Raw genomic sequence first — 22,060 nt, 5'->3', positions numbered from 1 at the left:
AAGAAAAATGTCTTGAAACATCTTGAAAAACGTCTTGAAGAAAAAGATATTAAAACTTCTTGAAGCAAAATGTCTTTAAAAAACGTCTTTAAATGTCCTGAAGAAGAATTTTCTATTACGTCACATCCAAAGAAATCATAACTTGGCGGGGCCCCCCTAAACATTTTTTTTTCCTGACCCTCGAAGCTTTTTTAAAGAATCAAAGAAAAGACATTACGTAACAAACCCTATTACGTAACATAAAAAGTATACTATACCATTACAGGTGCACTATAGCATTGCGCAAGACCAAGGTGCGCGTAATCTACATTTTAAGGATTGGTTACTTCAACAGTATACCCCTTATCTATCTGCTCGAAACCATGGAGGGGATAATACTGACCAACAACTTAAATTAATTACAATTATTGACAGGGAGGGGCTATATTTATTTAAAGCCACGACATATGCTTTCAGATGTCATCGAGCAGAACTACCCTCAGATTGTAAGGTCTTAACACTCAAAAAGAAAGAAACACTTACTTGACATCCTCCTCTGCGTTTATTTTTTCCGCTAAAGTCCTTCTATTTGTATCATAGGTATCTTTAGTGATAACGACGGGATGTTTACGCCCTAACTTCTTTTCAATAACAGTGGCCACTAACTCCAGAACTTCGTAAGCTTGAGGTTTCCATTCTTTGGTATCTTTCTCGAACTTCTTCGCCACGTCTGGATAATGTCTCTCCTGAAAGAAAAACACATTTTTCCATGCTCAAAACGGAGGCAGATCTTTCGTCCGAAACCATCAATAATTTTAGTTGGTGGAAGGTCGTTGATCAGAAAATTGTTCAAGTGACTTCGGTTATAATCGGTTTTCAGCCAATGGCTCGCTTTAATAACCCATGAAAATTGAAACTTTATTTACCGAACGGCTTAAAGTGATGAATTTTTCAACTGAAACACATTTAAAAATGAATATGACTGAAAGAGTTTTAACGAAAAACATGGGGGAATTACTTTACTTTGAAATTTCTTAGGAAAAAATTTGGTTGAAATTTTTGAAAAAGCCAATTGATGAAATTATTTATTTTAAAATATTTCTCCCGTTCTAAAAATTAAAAAACAGTATTTTGCAGTTTTTTGAAAACAAAAAAAAAACAGTACCGACAATAAACGAGGAAAAAATTCGGCCAGAGAAAAAAACAACAAATAATGCAAATATTTTTCCCAGACTTAGAATCAACCGTCCTTAGAGCAAAACGGAAAAACAAATGTTGTAGTACCTTATCTTCGCATTTTTCTTTTGGTTTCCATCGGTTGAAATGTCTGCTCATTTATTTGTTTTACATTTTTTCTGAAATCATGTTATTCCCACTGTTGTCTTAAGAGCTTGAAATGAAAATAAAAGGGGAGTTCAAGTTTAACTCCTTATAAGCCACTTATAGACAACTTATAGAAAAAAGATTCTATGCAATCAAAAACATGATAATTAAAAAGCATCCTAAATACAATGGGAAGCATATAAAAGCGGAAAGCGGAAATTAAAATATAAAAGCGGAAAACGGTTCTAATGACGAGAAGAAATCACAAAAGGACATCTAAGTTTTGTCGACTTTGCTCCTTTTTCTTTAGCAAACTGTAAAGTGGTGCTGAAAAATGGGGACAGAAGTTAAAGATAGGAGAATTCTGTCATTTCGTGTACACTGAATTTGACTTAAAATAAATCTTTAAAGCAAATAAAATAATGATTAATTATGAAGCTTAAATTCTTGAAAGTTACAGATTAATTAATCAATTTTTTCTCAAGTTTAAACTCTGTTTAAGTTTTTGACTCTGTTTAAACCGGTTGAAACTAACTAATACTTCACTGAATCGCTCAAGAACAATCCAAGTGGTTAGTCCCTTGGTCTAATTTATGCATTCTCACACGCACCGATTATAGCTGCATCTAGTCTTTTGAAGGGAATTTTTGATTTCGAAACACAAACATGTAAAGTACTTGAAAGGATAGCAGCCAAAGTATATATTATAGAAATAAGTTTTTGATTGTTGAACCGAACATTTTTTTTTATCTATTTTTAGATACGCCACAACAACAGTGTCAAGTGTAGCAATCTAGAATGCAGACCCGAAACAGGTTTTATAATTATTTTGGAAATATAAAAAAATAATTTTCGGCTTTAAGATTTGATTAGATAAAAATTATCACCAAATTTTTTTATATCTGTTAAAATAAAAACCGCCGAAATCACTAATTCAGGAACGTCAGACAAACTCCAAATGTTTAACATAGGAGGTATATGAAGATTCCTTGAGAGCCCGTCCTGCCTTGAAGACAAAATATCCATTGGTGAATTCTCCCATGGGACTACCCATTATCGAGTGCTATTGAGAATCTATGGTTTGACTGTGAAAATTTGATTGAAACGATAATGAAATTTTATGTCTCTTTGTCTGCAAGCTTACCATTCAAAGAAGATAGAACCACACAGAACTGCAAAAGCTAACAAATTGCTCAAACGGTATTTTATTTGAGAAAATTTTTAGTGTTTACCTAACAATTGTGCTAAAAAAAATTTAGGGTCTGCCTTTTCCTGAGCTTTAAAAAGAAAATTCTGCTCTGTTTAATCGTAAGAACAAAATTCACAGTTCCTGATGATGCAAGTTGCATTGAAATTAAATATCTCAATATCTCTATCTCCAGCACAGAATGAGAGAAATTAAATAGTTTTTCTAAGATTTCCGGGAAATTTGAAGTTGGCATTCAATTTTCTGTCGTTTATTTGGATCTACTAACTAAGCTCTAAAAGTAATGGCAAAACGGCGAGGCAATTCTAAATACTTTGGCCGCACTAACTGAAAAGTTTATAAAGGACGAGATAGGCTTAAGGCACCGAATGGCCTCAAGCAGACAGAAGAATTGAAAGTCATTTGCTATTTCAACAAGGAGAAAAAATGCAATCAATATGAAAAGAAAACGATAATCCAGAACATGTTCGCTGAATTTTAGGCAGCTGATATAAGTATGGAAGGAAAAAACACACAAATATCACAATTCAAAATGAGATTCTAGATGACATTGCAATTACACTGTTAGGCTATGAAACTATTGTCCTGGGCTTCGAAAAGTTAGCAAGATATGATAAGTGTTTTCAACAGAAACTGTAGAAGAAAAGTTTAAGATATTCGCAAGAGAAACAGTATATTTAACAACAATCAGCACAGAAAATACAATTCGGCCCCACAAGATTTACAGTGGAAGCAAATTAAACGGCAAAGTCAAATTTTACAGAAGGATGATAGGTTACCGGAGATTTCATGTTTAGTATTCCAACTGAAGTCTAAAGGAAAGCAAGAGGACTGCAACTATCGTGAGAAAGGGCACTAAGAAAAGACTTAGACGAAGTAGGAACGTTTTGGAAAGTTGTAAAAAGTGAAGCTTAAAAAAATTTGGGTGAACGGGCGAGTGCAGGTGTGTTAGTCCAAAACGGCTTAGCGCTGTTATGAGTAATTAGTAAGAGCAGCACATAAATACATCATATACAGAACAGCACAAATCAGATATGTGCATAAACACACCAGATACACAAGTACAGATTAGTACATTATACTAAGTAGAGTAGCACAGTGCAGCTCAAACGACTCAGTTCTGCAATGAATTATAAGTGAGAGCAACACAAACACATCGTAGACAGAGCAGCACCTATTAGACATACAGAAACACATATCAGATTTGTGTATATACACATAAGAGATACATATATGCAAAGCAGCACATATCATATACAATACAGCACGTTATACAGAGCAGAGTAGCACAGAACAACTATAATGGCTTAGTGTTGCGATGAGTCATTAGTAAGAGCAGCAGTTTAAACATAGTCATAATATCCTAAGCTTGAAAAAAATCTAAAATTAAATTACTCATAAAAGCAACAGAGACAATACTCATGATAGATGTTTCATATAAAATGGACGTATTGACAGTTTAAGCGAACCTAAGTCCATGGATCTAAAGATCCCATATTGTGCGGAAAACGATACGATAAAAAACACTGAATGAAATGACTTAAGTCTTTAGAAATCAGATACGACACTATTTCAACCATATTTAATATAAATCAACTTCAGGTCAAGAAAACCGACTAGACCCTTATAATTCACATCTAAAATGATAAAAAATGATATTTTCTTTTGGTTCCTATTAATCTGCTCAGTCAACTTATTTTGGCAGAATCTCACAAAAAAAGTAGATCCCTTTGAAAAACGCACGGTTGAAATTATCCAGGAAAAATGTCCAGGAGCATTTAGATGAGAACAAATCATTGAACTGGAATACAAGCTAAGTTAGAGTTGGCATTAAGTCACCCTTCCCCCATAATTCAGCAGTGAAAACATGAGAAAAAGAGGGACTGAAAGAAAGAAGAGACGAGCAGAGAAAGAAGGAAGAGGAGAAACACAGAGATAGAAAGAAGCGTTACCAAAAACTTTTTCCTATGGGGTGTTCCTTTGATATGAGCTACCATCGACTTGAAAGTTCCAGATTTGTCACACAATAGGCAGTGCACAAAATCCTTATCCTTGACATCAATAACATATTCAAGACCTGAAAAACAAAAAACTAAATAGATACAAATAAATAGCCCTTTTATCGGACATAAACTTAGATTAGTCGTCCCCTTTCACTGCCTTGTGGAACAACACTATTATTTTCGTCTTTTTTTTCTTTTTTTGCGATCAGGGACTATAGGTTGGTAACGGTAACAGATAAAAATTCGAAACTTTTTTTGAGGCAAGGGTATGTCCTAAAGTGCAGTCGAAACCTTCCATTGAGGTTTACACATTTTTTAGTACTTTTCTAGAGAATATCAAACTAACCTGTCTATACTACTAAATAACATAAAAAGTAACAAAATTAAACTGTTTTCGCTCCTACAGCTACATTCTTAAGAACGTTTCTTAAAATAAATTTTATGTCAAGGTTCAGTAATCGCGAGCAAAAAAAAAGTTGCGACATATCTATACTTTGACTGTGTTAGGGGGTAGGGGGGTAAGTCCCAGGGTCCTGCCATTATATAGGGCAAATATTTCCACAACAGACTTGACTTCGACCAGGCAAAACATTACAACGGTCCTCCTAATCTAGTAAGTCATTTCTAGTAAGCCTTCCAACGGTTCTCCTAATCTAGTAAGTAATTTCTAGTAAGCCTTTCAACGGTAATTCATTTATCTAGTAAGTGTGGTAATTATTAAGTGTAGTAGTACTTATTTTTCAATGGAATATTTGGAGATTTCGAGGCCATTTTGCACGGTCTAAGGCAAGTATGCAGGAAAAATTATGATTTTTATCAATCAGTGGATTCAACAGAAGACTCCAGTGGATTCAAAAGGATAAAGATCCTCCAGAGCCATTGCTGGCGCATAGGGCGTCGAATCGACGTTTCAGTTGCTGGGTGTTTTTACAGGAACAAGCTCAACAAATGCCAGATGGATCCAGATTAGGAGATGTTTAACACATTCAAGATCATTAGCTAAGGGATCTATGGACAATCAGGAGTAGAAAAGCACCAATATGCGCACAGATATATATATATATATATATATATATATATATATATATATATATATATATATATATATATATATATATATATATATATATATATATATATATATATATATATATATATATGTTCGATACAACGCCCAGGGCCCAGTGACAGGCGTTGTATGTTATGCCCTGGGGCGTATAAGGTTCATATGGAAGGAATGCTCGTATAAACTCTAGAAAGAGCTCATTTAATTGCAAATCGAAAGTTCTAGTTCACTTTTTAAGAGTCGAAAGAGATCAGAGGGCAACTAGAGCCCTCCTCACACCATTTCCTTCCCAAATACATCCGACAAAAAATTTTGAGATAGCCAGTTTGTTAAAAATACATCAAAGATCATATAACAAAAACTCCGGTGTCAACACAACCCCCCAGGGCCCGGGGACAGGCGTTGAAATTTATGCCCTGGGGGCATACATGGTTCTTATGGAAGGAATGCTCATATAAACTTCAGATAGGGCTCATTTGATTGGAAATTGAAAGTTTTAGCTTAATTTTTAAGAGTCAGGAGAGATCAACTAGCCCCCCCCCCCGCCTTTTTTCCTAAATGCATCCGATTAAATTTGTTGAGATAGCCATTTTGTTAAAAATAGTTCAAGGATCATATAACAAAAACTCATGTGTCGACAACCCCCCAGGGCCAGGGGGCAGCCGTTGTAAGTTATGCCCTGAGGGCATATATGGTTCTTATGGAAGGGATACTCGTATAAACTTCAGAAAAAATCATTTGATTGAAAACTGAAAGTTTTAGTTCACTTTTTAAGAGTCAAAAGAGATTGGAGGGGAACTAGCCCCCCCCCCCTCATACACGCCCTTTTTTCCTCAAACCTATCCGATAAGAGCTTTGAGATAGCCATTTTTTAAAATAGATCAAAGATTACATAAAAAAAAAACTCCAGGGTCGACACAAACCACAGGGCCCGTGTGCAAGTGTTTTAAGTCATGCCCTGGGGGCATATATGGTTCTTATGGAAGATATGCTCTTAAAAACTTCAAAGAGGGCTCATTTGATTCGAAATCGAAAAGTTAAGAGATCGGAGGGCAACTAGTCCTCGGGGCATATATGGTTCTTATAGAAGGGATACTCGTATAAACTTCAGAGAGGGCTCATTTGATTAGAAATTGAACGTTCAATTTTTTCGTTTTATAGTTCAATTTTTAAGAGTCAAAAGAGATCTGATGGCAAATAAACCCCCACCACCCTCCTTATCCCTTTTTTCCCCAAACCCATCTGATACAAATTTTGAGATAGCTAATTTTTAAAATAGTTCAAACACCCGATAACAAAACTCCGGGCAACACAAACCCCCAGGGCCCGAGTGCAAGTGTTTTAAGTTATGTCCCGGAGGCGTATAAGTTTTTCATAAAAGAGGTAAACTTCGAAGGTGGCTCATTTGATTGGAAATTTAAAGTTCTAGTTACCTTTTTATGACTCAAAAGTTAACAAAGGGCATCTACCTCCCCCTTACACAAACACCCTCTTTTCCCCAAATGCATCAAATGAAAATTTTGAGATGGTCAGTTTGTTTGAAATAGTCCAATAATAAGATAACTGAAACTTCGTTGTCAACATACCCCCCCCCCCTCTGAGCCACGGAAAGGGTTGTAACTTTTGCCGCGGGGGCGTATAAGCTTTTTATGGAAGAGGTGGTTGCATAAACTTTGGAGGGGACTCAAATGATTAGAAATTGAAAGTTCTAATTCACCTTTAAACAGTCAAAAGTGATCCGATGGCGACTAGCCCCCTCCCTTTCACCCTTCTTTTCCCCAAAGACGTCGAATTGAATTTTTCATATAACCATTTTGTTCAAACTAGACCAAAGATAATGTAACAGAACTCCAGGGATAAAACAGCCCTGGGGTCATATAAGGCTTTTATGGAAGGGATGGTCGTAAAAAAATTATTCGATAAAACGCTTATTCGATAGTAAATCAGAATTTCTAGTGCCTTCTCATCAGTTAAAAGTGATCAGAGGGGAACTAGCACCCCTTCCAAGCCCTTTTTACCCAAATACATCAAATAAAAATCTTTAGATAGCTATTTTGTTCAAAATGTTTTAAAAATCAAATAACAAAAACTCAAGGGGCAATACATCCCCGCAGAGCCCGGGGGCTAGTGTTGTAAGCTACACCCCGACGGCATATAGCATTTATGAAAGGGGTGGTCTATAACCTTCAGAGATTGCTCGCTTGATTGGAAATTGAAAGTTCTAATCACCTTCTGTAATTCATCAAAAGTGATCGGAGGGTATCTACTCCCCCCTCCTCCACGCCTGTTTCCCCAAATACGCCCAATAAAATTTTTTAGATAGCCATTTTGTTCAAAATAGTCAAAATACAAATTACTATAATTCACTGTATAAATCTGAAACCTACTGCATCATTAGGGAGGGGGCAGCATCCAAACTCTTGTTTTTAGTGAAGCTATATTTGTTTTGAACAGTCTTAGAAAGAACGAATAAAATTAAACTAATATTTGATACATAATGATATTTATTGCTGATAGTTCATCAGTTCAAAATTTGATTTTCCTCTCTTTTTAATGTTTATTTTCAGTGTTGTAATAAGTACAAAAGAAAACATTTGTAATATAATTTGTTTTCAGTAAAGCACCAATGACGCAGCAGGTTTTAGACTTTTACAGTGAAGAAGGAGGTAAAACCCAAACTTTTGTAGAGATTTTTGTTCGTTTGAAGCTGGATTTGCATATTCAGTTTAAGTTTCACTCGTTTTAAGATTTATTTACTCATTTATATTAGTAAATATTGTTTGTTTGTTTGCTATGATTGCTTATTTAATTTCTGTTCGTTTTGAGTTTCATTTATGCCTCAATAGCAAAATATTTTTGTTCGTTTTAAGCTTGATTTGCATATTCAACTTAAGCTTTCCTCGTATTTATTCATTTATATATTTAAACCTACTGTGTGTTTTTTGCTATGGTTGTTTGTTTAATTTCTATTCGTTTTGGGTTTCAATTATTCTATAAAAATAATTTTCGGTTGTTTCGAGTTTCAAACATCATAGGTTTCAATTTCTTCTGATCTTAAGTTTAATATAATGTCTGAAGTCGGGGATAAGGGAAAAAGGTTTTACAGGCCCAAGAATCCCACTTTTGGCGCTCATGTTTCTAGCCTGGAAATCAAACAATATTTGTCAAATCTATATGTTTTAGACTTTTAAATTACAATATTTGTAATGAAGAGCCTCCAAAAACCTCTCTTTATGACTTTCAGTGCTTCATTACAAAACAAAAGTATTTAACCAGTACCGTTCTGAAAAAAAAAATAATAACACCAAAGAAAACGCTTGATCCAATGCAGTAAGGTATAAAATTGGTCGCCTTTTTGCACCTATGATATGAAAAACTTCCGATGCTTTCAAGGGAGCTCATATAAATACTCCAAAGCGGAGGGGGAGGGGGGGCAAACCAACAATAATTTTGCTGGAGATGGAATATAAGATTGCAAAAAGCTTTCCTTTTTTCAACACTTTGCTTTTACAACCTAATTTATATATTTGTCTTTTTTGGGGGGGCTGAAGCTGAGGAAGAATATGTGCACTTTCTTCCCTTTGGAGAGCACATATTCCAGGTTAGCAATTTTTCTGAGAGGATATAGGGCTAATCACTTTTATCATGAACTTTGCCAGTTGAAGATTGTTAATGGTTTGAAGGTTTGCTAATCGAAGACATGCTAAACATTTGTGAGCATGGGCACTTTCTAAAAACTGCAAGTTTTTAACATTTAGCAAAGGAGAAAAACAGTTATTTCTCACCAACAAGGATGAATTCTTTCATCTGGAACAAATCAGTCGGCTCTCTTGTCTTTTCTTTCTTCTTGTGCTTGGGCGGAGTCTGAGGAGCAGGTTGTTCTGTCCCTTGGTCTACGACAGAGAACTCGTAATCTTTGTCCAAACGAGCTAGAAAAGAGAAATTAAAACAATCTAACAATAAAAAACAAACTTTTACTTGTGGTAATCACAAATATCCAAATTACACTTTGGGTGAAAGGATTTTATATGCAACCGAGCAAATCAAATTAAAAGAGATTGATCTCTGCGAGTACTGAGAAGATGGGGTAGTTTCCCACAAATGGGCACTATAAATTTAAATTTGGCTTAAGCAACAGCGAACTGAACTTCCTTTGTATAAGAAAAAAAGTATACAAAGATTAGCTTTTAAAAGAGACCTAAAATTGCCCCTAAGTAACCCAGTGGTTTTTGCCATTCGGGCTAATACAATTCAAGACGACTGAAAACCGTGGTATCAACTTCCTTGTGAGAGATTTCACAAGCTATGCTTTCTAGGACAGTTTCTTGTTCAAATGATGCAGCTTGGAAAACCAAAGTATCATAGCATATACACAAATAATGGTGTTGGAATATTAGAAGTGGTGATGAACTTCGACAAAAAACGATTTAGTATATTTAACAGGAATTCACCAAAAGTACAATTTATGCGTTTAACATTATTGAGATTTCAGTGAAAGATCCAGATACCTCTAAATTTCAAGGAGGAAGACAAAATCAGACATCCCCCAGCCAAAACAAAAAGATAATAATAATTCCTGGCCCAAACAAGAGCGTGTTTAAGAGTTTCACATGCTCACACAAGGAGCAAAACAAAGCCATTAAGCCTTTAGTTTTAAGCCTTTAGCGACAGTCTTTTCTAAGAATTTTTTCTTACGATTTTATAGAATTTTTGAAATATGAAATTTCTGAATTATGAAAATGGAATAGCTACTGACAGAGCCTGTCGGAAAGCAGATATAAAAGAACAAAACATTTAAACATCGTGTTTGGACACAAAATTCACAGATTAGATAAAAAAGAAATATTCGCTTGGCTTCAGACTTGCAACACCACAAGATTATTTTCAAGTTAGTGATTGGCTGAGAGTTACAAAAACAGTAATTGGATAAAATGAGGTGTATCGTCATTTCGTTAAGTTAAGCCTAAATGTGTGTCAGACAATTTTTTTGGAGAGAGGCACCAATTTTACACTTTTTTTCGATATCACGGTCAACTTTTCTTACTTTCTATAGATTAATTACACCTCTCCAATTGCAATGAGTAGATCTAAATTTACAAGAGAATTTTTTCCGTTCTCTAACTGCTTTTCAACAAGAGTTGGGGGTTACCCCTTTCATTGAGGGCACCACAAAATAAATCCAAAGAGTATCTGAGCCGAATGAACAATAATTCCTCAGACATGAGTAGGGCTAACTTCCCATATTCCTTCTAAAGAGAAGAACCTTATTTTCGCTTTATTGAGAACAATTGATGTCATGATCATTTCATCAACAAAAAGGGAAGGAAATCACCATAATGATTAAGATTACTTAAGAGGACATGCAAATGTAGATCGACAGTTTAATACTATAGATATTCTTTCCTCAAGACCTCGCTAATTTTGGATTTATTAATGTTATACAAGAGAAAGAGGTTTTTTGGCATCTTAAGGTCGTATAAAGTTTGGCCTTATTTTTGTTTCTGTTTATGTAAGTTCTATGTCCTCATTTATTGTGATTCCAACTCATTTCCTGTCCAATATTTCATACAAGCTGGTTCTTATTTTTTTCAAGTTTTGAATTCGCTCTTTTCTAGCAAACGACTAGATAAAAAAAAAGTAAATGAAACTATATAAAAAAAGAGACTTTATAAAAAAAAGAGTAAAAGAGACTATATAAAAAAAACGAGTAAATGAAAATGTCAGCTTTCCAATGAGGCCCTTGCCCATCTCTTTAAAAATTTCTTGTCATATACGAGCCTTGCTAGAAAAAAAAACAACATCAAAAAACTAAGAAAAAAAATTTGTGATCCCATTTTCAGAGCAGCGTACTGCGTAAGCAATAATTTAATTTTCTTTAATTTTTAAGCTGGAGGTGAAACCTCTAATTTTCAGACATGAGAATTTCAATGTGCCAACGTACAGTACAAGTGTAGAATATGCCAATCCAACAGCGTTTTTAGGGGTTTCTCACCGATTTATTTTTGTCTTTACTTCTTGCCTTAAAATGGACAATAGTTGCCATTTCCCAGTCGGTGCTCAAATAGTGACTTTAAAATTTTAAAATGTTTAAGAAAACATTTTTAAACTTTTAGTTACAATGGAACAAGGTTCATTATTTAATATATGTGCGCTACTGCACAAACCACGTTTAACTAATCTATTATATAAAATAGAAAATCAGTAGTAATCGTAGTTTTGAATGGCAGCTTCATTAAGCCCTGTGTTATCTACCTTAATTGTCCTTCATTTTCTATGCTAGAAATTTAAATTTTAAAAAAGCTTCAAATTCAAAGAAATTCAAATTCGATTTCTAAAAAATTGCTTCGAATCTTTCTCTTTCCCTTCACAAGTCGCATCCATCCATTGTACTTCTACTGATTCAAACTGCTGTTCCCAAGCGTTCCCAAGTTTATCTAGCTACTAAGCTATGGAATTGTCTTCCCTCTGATATTTCATAAGGAAAGAAGTCTTTCCCATTTTATTTAAATCTGCTTGTAAGTTTTTTAAACTGGAGTAAAAAATTTCCTTATTTTGATCTTTGCCCGTATTTTTATTTTTCTCCGTAAGTTTTGCCTCTTTTTGTTATGCATTGATGTATAAATCTATTTCACATTAGGTGTGTTTTTTTTTTCACTTGCAATGTTGCTGTATTGAAACACCCTACAACCTCAGTTTTGGGGCTGCAATAGCTGCCGTATTTGTTTTCTTTTTCGTTTTACTCTTTCATTTTTTTGTTGTATATCGTCGCATTAGAATTAGATTTTATAGTATTAAATAAATGAATTGAAATACGTCAAAGGGTGAATAGGTGTAATCGTATGTTAAAAAGTACAGAAGGTTCCCCTTCCCCATAGTTCAGCATTGAGAAAAAAAAAGAGAAAAAATGAAATAGAGAGTCAGAGAGAGAAAGGAGGTTGGAAAACAAGCTATTTAATAAGGATTTAACAAACAAACAAAAACACAGGTGTATTTTTGTGTCCAATTATACTAACCTTTCAGGTTGCTATCCACGTTCGGCCCTCCGAGCAACGCCTTTGCATGCTTGTGGCCCTTCCTATGAACATGCAAGCTAACGATACCCGTCACAAATGTATTGCATACATTGCAGGCAATATGCATATCTTTTTCGGTTCTAGAAAATATGGGGTATAGCAAACCATTTCGGTGGAGAATTGTATCATTGAGGCGCCAGTCCCTGAACTCTTGACCCTAAAGAAAAAGAAGTATAAGAAAAGGCACAAACCTCATTGGTTTTTTTTGCTACAAGAGAAAGGCAACAACCCCCTAATCAACGCCTTGATACGTAAAAGTGAGTAGTTTTTATTTATTCATTTGCATGCAGAGTTCAGAAACAGAAATGTTAGTTTTGAGTGGGACGCTTAATTGTAATTAATTAATTATAATTCACAGCAAACATTGATTTTGGATTGATTAAAACCAATGCATATAGAAATGGTATTCCATCGGTTATAAAAAATATTTAGCTCTTTATTCAAGAAATAATAAAACTAACTAGTTCACTATTTTATAATTTTTTGATTGGCATAAAAAAGCAAACACCTACATGGCTAAACTACATTGGCTTTATACTTCAAGAATATTCTCCCGAACTTACAAAGTTAAAAATCAATCGACAGAGTTGATACAAAAATCTGAAGCGTGCTTAATTAACTGGGCTTCTTAATAAGGTAATTTCGCAAACCACATTGGTCTGCCACAACAAAAAATCTAAATTATAGAAATGAATACCAAGGATGGCTCTTTAAATATCATCGACGACACTGACGAAACAATGTCGGACAACGGCCTGCCAACTACAGACAACACATGACGTAGTTTTATTTCGAGGTACCTAATTGTGTTTGCTAGAAAGAATCTTTTGACAAGTGACTGTTTTGTTCACTTACCTGGTAATAAGTGAGAAGATTGTTTTTTGTTAACTGTACATATTGGTGACTGGCTCGCTTTTGAAATTAGGTTTTTAGGCTTTAAATTTTTTGTTTTTGTGAATTCTGATTTTATCTGTTGCTGTTTTTTCTGTTAAGTGTTTTAATCCTTCCAATTTGGATCTACATTTGTTCTTTGTTTTGCTTTCTGCGTTGTTTGTTTTCGGCATTTTGTTTTTATCCGGTTTTTGTCAGAAAATGTGAGCGTATTTCCTTGTAACTTTCTTCTAAAGCGTTGAGGAAGAGAATCGGTTGTCCTCCCGAAATATCCGTCTTGTTTCGTCCAGTATTTTCGCTGGCCTTATAAACCCCATGCTCTATCTTCGTTTTTTAATTTTTACGGCTTCTGAATGGCTCGTATGTGATACAATTAAGGTTTTTATAGCAATTAGGTGCTTCAAAAGCACTTCCAGGCCATATGTATGTCCACTACGGCTGAATGTTCCATAGAGGTCAACCGTGAATATTTGAATAAAAATTCAGAATAGTACTTACGTTCTTTGTAGCATTACTATGATCAATGTTCCCATTTTATCAGCTCTGTGATGCAGCAACACGCTTGACACATTCGAAAATCACTAATGTACCGATTCAATATAAAAGCCAACAATTCCTTCTTAGTTCTAAATAAACTTCCATATTTCATGGGTTATTTTTTTATAATTCTTTTTTTTCTCTACCTCCTCTGAGCACAAAATCTCAATAGTGCTAACTTTTAGCCTAAGAATTTCATGAGGTATGTGGCTTGTATAAGTAGCCCAATCCTTAAAAGACAAAACGGCGAGTAAGACAAATCTGTCCATACTGAGACCCCGAGAAGAAGTTGTAACTTTCTACCACCTAAGGAGACAGTTCACCCTTTTACTATAAACATATCTTAACATCTCAGAATTACGAGGCAGTACAAGATATCACCTTGTAAGTGACAACAACTAATCTTTGACCACTTCTGTTCCATTATAACAAAACATAAGTAGGCAAACCACTGATTGCGAGTCAAACCGTGTAAAGATCTACCTGTTGCACTTTTTTCTCTGCCAAATACAGAAACTACTTGGATACACGGTACTATAGGTTAATCATGAACCGATATTTCAAGTTATATCCAGCTAATCAATAAAAGATAATGTCGAACTTCGAAAGGATTTAAATACCTCTTTCCTTCTCTTTAGAATTTTCAGTATTTAAGAAAGTTTAAGCTTAGGCCATCGTATCTTGATTCTACAATTATCCGGGTATGGTTTCCAAGAAACGACTATGAATCCTTGAAAAGACCCACTTTTAGCCAGAAAAGTTAAATTTCAGAAAACAACACAAACTCAGCCACCTTCCTTCATCTGACAGATCATTATTATCAGAGTATATATAAAAAAAATGTTTAAAGGTGCATTACATTTCCCAGTGAAAAAAAAAAGTTAAAGCTAAGTGTACATTAAAACGGACATGAACCTTTCAAGTCACGTTTGACACTTCTCAAAAATGAATAAAATGTCAAAGGAGATACGAAATTTCGCCAAAAGACACTTATTGGGTCACGGCTTGTAATGGACAGTACTTTGAAAAACGATAGTTACAATTAGTTTTTCCTGCAAATTATGGGAAACGATTCCCAACCGAGCCACAATTAACTTGGAACACTGCAAACTTGAAATAGATATAGACTTAAAATAACAAAGACAAAATTTCAAGATGTGTATTAACGTAATTCTGACGCTGTATTACTTCAATAGATTTCTATAAGGATAGAATTCGTAAAAGACAAAGTAATCAAAGAAAAGTTTGTTAGGACAAATACCCAAAAAAACCCTAAGTTTGTCAAAAAAAATAGTTAAAACTCAATTATCAACTAGGACCATAGTTAATATGCAACACTTGGTGACCCTATATAGACTATAAATAACGGAGATACAATTTGAAGTTAAATATTAACGTATTACCTGAGCACTAATGTATAACTGATGTTAAATCATTTCAGTCAACTGTTAAATAGAAATAATTCATAAAAGAAAAATAAGCAGTATCTTATAATTGCATTCATCAATCTAATTGCTGAGGTACTTACAAGAGAGATCTTCTCATACGGCTTCAAATCCGTGAGTCTTTTGGCTAATTTCCCCGTCGGATTATTTACCAGAGATGAAGTTGGCAACACATCTTCTTCCGAATCTTCAGTATTTGGAGGGCGATACCCCCCTGGCATCAAAGGAGGATCTTGTCCAATTCCTGGAGGACCAGAAGCCATCTGATCGAAATGGTCTTGGAGATGTAACTCATGGGGATTCGGGCCAAACTGAAAAGGAGGTCCAGTTTGAACAGGTGGTCCTGGTTGATACAGTGGTGTTGGGTGATACATTGCTCCCGGATGAAATGCGGGCCCTCCTTGGTGTGGTGGTTCCATTTGGGGAGGACCGTAATAGCCTGGATGTCCTAAACCAGGAGGCCCGTATCCTGGATACATTCTGGAATAACAAGTTTTATAACAGGTTACTTCCTTGATCTCTAAAAAAAAAACTATAATAAGAAAATACTCTGAGAAGCATTAGCACAAGTTCATAGTTACCACACTCTGCTGCTACTAAGAATGTAAAAAGATCTAAAGCCATATTCTGATAAAACCGCATATAAAAACAAATGGAAATGCACTTATAAACAAATTTGAATGTATATTTTTAAGTTCTTCTTCTCTTCGGCGGACTTTTTAAAGTAATTATCACAAACAATGGGATCATGGATGCACGCAGATGAGTAAGATCTAAAAAACCTGCACACCTCCAAGAGAAACTAGCTAAAACAGTTCCTAAAATGATACAGGATAACTTAATATTCACCTAATTTTAATAGTCTGATTCCGTCTTATTTCCTTTTTAAAAATTGACTTTCAAGTATAATTTTTATGTCTCTTACTCAACCAATATTACAGTTTTCTACTAATTAATATGCAATTTATTATCTGGTTCGGCAAATTCAATGAAAAGTTGAAATATAAAAAATTTTGCCCCCAACACGAGAAAAATTCTAGTCTTGAAAGCAGTAAATTCGTGAGTACAGTCGTGGGTAAGATGCATTGTTTATCCAACGTAGCAAAAAAAAATTAACAATAAAAAACTGATGTTGGAGGCAGTTCGTGATAAAAATTTACAAGCATTCCATTTTTCAGTGTTGAAACCCAAAAATTATTGTGTCCCTAATTTTATAACAATTAATTTTTGTTGTGCCACCAGATGATCGTTATCTACTAGATTGTTAGCAGCTACTCCAATATTTATTTTAGACGTTCTTATGACTCTGAGAAAAAAGTTCACGGTTAAAATATTTGGTTATCTGAATTTTCTAATCTATTTATGTTGTTCCTGGCAATTCCGTTTTTTTATATTCCCGGTTTTAAACACCTTGATATCAATCATTGTCGTTATTTCTTTCAGGCCTACAACCGGGATTTTGGCAAGGTAGTCCAGCTACAAAAGTCTTTGCGCATCTTTATATGGTGACTTAATCACTAAGTATTACTCATTTGTTATCATTATTACTTATTTCTCAGCACTTTTTCGTTTATTTTATCGCTTATAAATTTATTTTTCTCGAGCTCATCGGTTAGATAGACAATCCTGAAAACATTCCTAGATTTCTTCTACGGCGACCCCTTTTTAAAATTGTTCGAGGATTCTGATATAAAAAATTAATGTCTTAGTGTAAAATTCGATAAATTCAAATACTTCCCACAGAAGTAACATACCAGTGACACTGCAACAATGTAAACTTCGTACGTAACTTTTTTGATAATTATTTACTTTGAATTAGTTTAGTTTTTATAAATTTTAATGACATGGACTCATTACCTTTCGCTGAACCAGTCCAACGATGCATTTTCTTTTGGCCAGTACAGATTCACTGACATTTGGTGTGCCTACTTTTTTCATAATTATGTTTAAAGTAACAAGTGGTTTAAAATAGCCGTCTAAAAATTTGCAGATCTTCGCAATAGAACAACCACTCTCCAACTCAATTTAAAGCATCTGGATAGGAGTCAGCCAGCGTTTTTCTGAAATGGCCATAATAATTTTCTGGCCAAACGTTTATTGGGCCCACTTACTGCGTCCATTAATCGTTAACGTGAAATATCTATATATATAAAAATAAGTTGTCTGTCTGTGTGTCTGTCTGTCTGTCAGGTGACGTCATTTTTCTGTGTCGACTGACGTCATGAAGTTAGTTGTCGTCATTTTTGCTATGACGGTGACGTCATTAACGGTATTTAAGACATTTGTTCACGGAAAAATGTTTAATTGTAAAATGACTGAAGAACCTACAATGGCAACAGCCGAGGAAGCTGCTCAAAGAGTTTATGCCAAAAAACTTGCTGCTGATAGAGAAAGTAAGAAAAGAAAGCGTGCCGAGGAATCAAAAGAACAGCAAGGAAACAGGCTTGAGGTTGATAGAGAAAGAAAGAACAGAAAGCGTGCCCGGACACAAATCACGACCGGGACACAGGGAATATAAATGACGACCGGGACACAGGGACACAACTACAACGGGGACGCCGGGGGCACAGGCGGGATATATAAATGACGACCGGGACACAGGGATTGTTCGAATAGAAATTACAAACTGGGACACCGGGACACAAATGACGACCGGGACACAGGGAATATAAATTACGACCGGGACACAGGGACACATCATTAGAATAATGAGGTATAGATCTGAATACGGATTGTTTTTCCCATGGACAATTATATGTTGCATGTTCAAGAGTCAGTAAACCTGACAATCTATTTATATGCACAGACAATGGGACAGCGAAGAATGTTGTATATTCGCATGTTTTACGTAGTTAAAAACATATATTTATATATATCTCTATTCACAGGTGGGACACAGGGACACAACTACAATGGCGCGTAACTAATATGGCGCGTAACGACTTACGCGCGCGGGGGGGCTTGGGGGGCGCGAAGCGCCCCACCAACTAGGTGTTGGGGTTCACGATTCAAACGAAATGTTCCCCTAAATAATGGCTGACTCTATTTTTTAGAACCGATGAATTAGAAGCTGATATCTCAATAAAATAGTCCATTTAAGTGCAATTCATCTAACTGGAATGAGAGTTCAGCAAATCAACATATTTTTATGTTTGTTCATTTATTTGCTTATATATATAAATATATATATATATATATATATATATATATATATATATATATATATATATATATATATGTATGTATATATATATATATATACATATATATATATATATATATATATATATATATATATATATATATATATATATATATTATTCTTCAGAGTAAGTTAATAATGCTGTGAAATGTTATGTTTTTCTTTTGAAAGGGTAAATTTCCTCTAAGAAGATAGCAATTGATTAGGTCCAACTCACTGAGATTTGAATTAATTTTAATTTCGAAAACATAATGACGTTTAATTTTAAAAATGTTTTTTGATAAGATTCTTTGTGAATATAAAACTTCAGTCAATCTCTTCTCCTCTTTGTCTCAGTTTTTCAAGGACGAACATGATGTTTCACAAAAATCATTCAGACTGTATGGTATGACGCCCTTTAACCATTTTTTCTACTTTTGAAAAGTCGTTACTTTAATAAAACATTAAAATAATATCATAAAATATAGTAATCTAAACAGAAATTACAAAATGAACTTGAAACTATGAACAACAAAAAGTATTCATTGATAACCTTTAACGGATTTTGTAAATATAACGACCTTTGACAGTTCCTTAATGGGGAAGATTAAGTATATATATTTTTTTTTTTAAAGAGCGTAACAGATACTTTAAAAAGCAAATTCAATCTTTTAAATTTCACTGTGTCATTCAGAATAATCTAAGAGGAACCCCTGTCTGCAGGTCTCAAAAGTCTTAATATAATGGTCTCAAAAGAAAAAAAACATTAAAAGCACTTTGACCCTATATTCCACACTAAAAATAAGGACATACCTGAAATACTACACCATAAATTCCAACTCTTACAAGTGTTTATCTCCTGCATCCTCTTGACACATTTCTAAATCACCGTAACTTTGTAATCACAAACAGATCTATCATTTGCCATTTTAGAAGCGTGTTATATATGGCATGAATTTGAATAAACTCACAAACTTCATGACCACAAAGTAAATCATGTATGCTTTGTAAAACCACAGTTTTCAACTAGCGCTATCATAATACCTCTGAGTAGCCTCAGTTACTTCTTTTTTAAAGCAGTGGCACATACGGAAAGGAATGACCGACTTGTCTCCACAGTATGGAACAAAAAAGACACCAACATTAACACAAATAAATATGGATGGTTTACATTCGATTGCACAATTTAACAAATCGAATAATTTATGCGAAACATTTTATTGAATGCACCTTTAAACGCAAATCCAATACATAACGTACCTGCTAACTGGACCCCGGACAAAACTAACGTCTTCGAGAAAACCGGCAGTGTATTTTAAAGCCTTGATGAAGAACTCTCCAGAACAGTTCATACCCACTATCGAAACGGTTTGTAGAATATTGCCACATCGCGCATCACCCAAAAACCCACAATTCTACTTTCAAGCGAACATAAAATCGACAAGAGCAAGAACATCTGCTAAATATGTCACTAATCCCCATCAGCGATCACAGAAGCGCCTTGGCATGATTTCTATGTCAGTGCTTTGCAACAACATGCACTCTCTGTTATATTCTAGTAAAGCTATGCTGGTAAGATAAGCTTGCCATAGTTTGGCTTGTCACAACTACCTACAACCGGGAACTCCCGCGCCAGGAGTGCACAAAAGAGAGCTTTGACCAAATGACTCCCAATCGAGGTTTTTCCCAAAGAACTTAATCTAACTGAAGACAGTAAGACTTGGCGTTATCTTGAGAAAGACGCTAAGCTATCGAGGTCATAGAAAGCCACTGCTGTCGAATTTGGCTCTATCCATGCACATTTTGGCTTTCGTCGTGAAGATCTAAATAGTGCTATAGTATAATCCTAGAATCAAAGCTAACTTGACAACACATACTCGGTATATTTCTGGCAATCTTGTACCAGTGTTTTGAAGACATACCATGAATCATCTTCGGCCATGGCACGAACAGCCTTTTTCGACCATGTCGTAAAAAAAAATCGCGAGATACACAAAAATGAGCGGCATCGAACCTTTAGGGTATAAAAGAGTGACAAAAAATCCCTTAGAGCACAAAAATCGATTTCGAATCCTCACACCCAAAATTATAGACGATGAGATTATGAAGTGGTGTATCAATCCTAAAAAGAAGAAGATGGAAACCTTTTTCTTCTTCTGAACATTTTTCTAACTCTACGGCTTCATAAACTCTAGCATTCTTCATTCATTCACAAATAGAAATAATTCTTAGACTCCATTGAACATTATATTTTTGATTTTTTTTTTTTTATTCTAAGACGGACGATTGTATGATCGTTCCTCCAGTATCTTCAACGATTGAAACTAGACTCGGATATACTTCTTTGGAGGGAAAAAAAGCAACAACGATATTCAATACAAATTTATCCAAAATATTTATCAAAGACATAGCACATGTATAAAAATTTAAATATAAACCATGAAGTGGGCAAAAAAGAAAAGGGAAGGGATAAGATAAATATCCAAGACTTGCCTCTTTTTTTGAATTTCGATCAGAGACCAAGATTTGTGCGCTAAACGTTACAATAATTTCCAACCGCAACAATTCTTGATACTGACCTAAAAAGCAATCACTGTTAGTAATTATATATTTGGAAATACTAATACATCAGTGTAAATAACTAAATTTTTATTAAACTTAGTTTCTTCAAACAATAACCGAAAACACCATTCATTGGGAATTATTGTGTGAACAAAGCCACAAATCAGTACCTCTAGCCAAGCACACGCAGAAGGAAAAGGGTTCTAGCCCTTCCCCGCATCTACAGATTTCCTTTATATTTTCGTATAATTTCTATTCGTTGAGAATTTTTTTTGGAAGTTGGTAACTACTTCCTCTCTCAGAAAAAAATCTTGTGAATACACAAGCCTCCATCATTTACTCTAGCTTCACGTGAAATAATTCTCGAAAGCAAAATATAGTGAAATTCTTGAAAAAAAATAATAGCAAAATATTCTTACCTTTCTATAGAGCAAATTGAAACTATAACATGTTTTTATCAATGGTTAACAGCAGCTCACAAACCATATCACTCGACAATCTGCCACGGGAAGTGACAGTTCCGTGTATAAGTGAATATGTATCACGTTTTTCTATTGGTCTTTAATGCGAGCATCTGATTGTAATTTATAGCTTACGCAAAGGGCACAACCCTATCAACAGGTCAAAAGTCACACACGATTATCTTACCTTTAAATATGCCTTTTTTATATTTATTGGTCATATTAGGGTTAACACACGTCTGCTTTTTATATTGCTGCATTTTAAATGTATGAAAAAAAAAAAACAAGATAGCCGAGCTTCTTATATTAGTATTTATTATCACTAGACCGTA

General features: G+C 34.6%; 1 protein-coding gene across 4 annotated transcripts in view; it reads right to left on the bottom strand.

Moving 5' to 3' along the window:
* The window catches only part of LOC136027402 (uncharacterized), a 75,144-nt gene that overhangs the window by 27,635 nt on the left and 25,449 nt on the right, over nucleotides 1-22,060 (bottom strand). For 3 of the 4 annotated variants that reach the window (XM_065704628.1, XM_065704631.1, XM_065704632.1), the window contains 6 exons: nucleotides 21,199-21,284; nucleotides 15,608-16,004; nucleotides 12,592-12,808; nucleotides 9,364-9,507; nucleotides 4,462-4,586; nucleotides 523-725 (listed from right to left, as the gene is read on the bottom strand). In XM_065704628.1, coding sequence (XP_065560700.1) covers nucleotides 523-725; nucleotides 4,462-4,586; nucleotides 9,364-9,507; nucleotides 12,592-12,808; nucleotides 15,608-16,003 — 1,085 coding nt within the window. In that variant the 5' untranslated portion in view covers nucleotide 16,004; nucleotides 21,199-21,284. Of the gene's footprint in view, nucleotides 1-522; nucleotides 726-4,461; nucleotides 4,587-9,363; nucleotides 9,508-12,591; nucleotides 12,809-15,607; nucleotides 16,045-21,198; nucleotides 21,285-22,060 lie in introns of all 4 variants that reach the window. The other variant, XM_065704630.1, reaches the window with a different exon arrangement.

The sequence above is a fragment of the Artemia franciscana genome, chromosome 5 (assembly GCF_032884065.1).
Source record: "Artemia franciscana chromosome 5, ASM3288406v1, whole genome shotgun sequence".
In the NCBI taxonomy this organism is placed as follows: Eukaryota; Metazoa; Arthropoda; class Branchiopoda; order Anostraca; family Artemiidae; genus Artemia; species Artemia franciscana.
The sequence above is the reverse complement of the archived record's forward strand: the minus strand, read 5'-3'. Positions and strand labels throughout refer to the sequence as shown.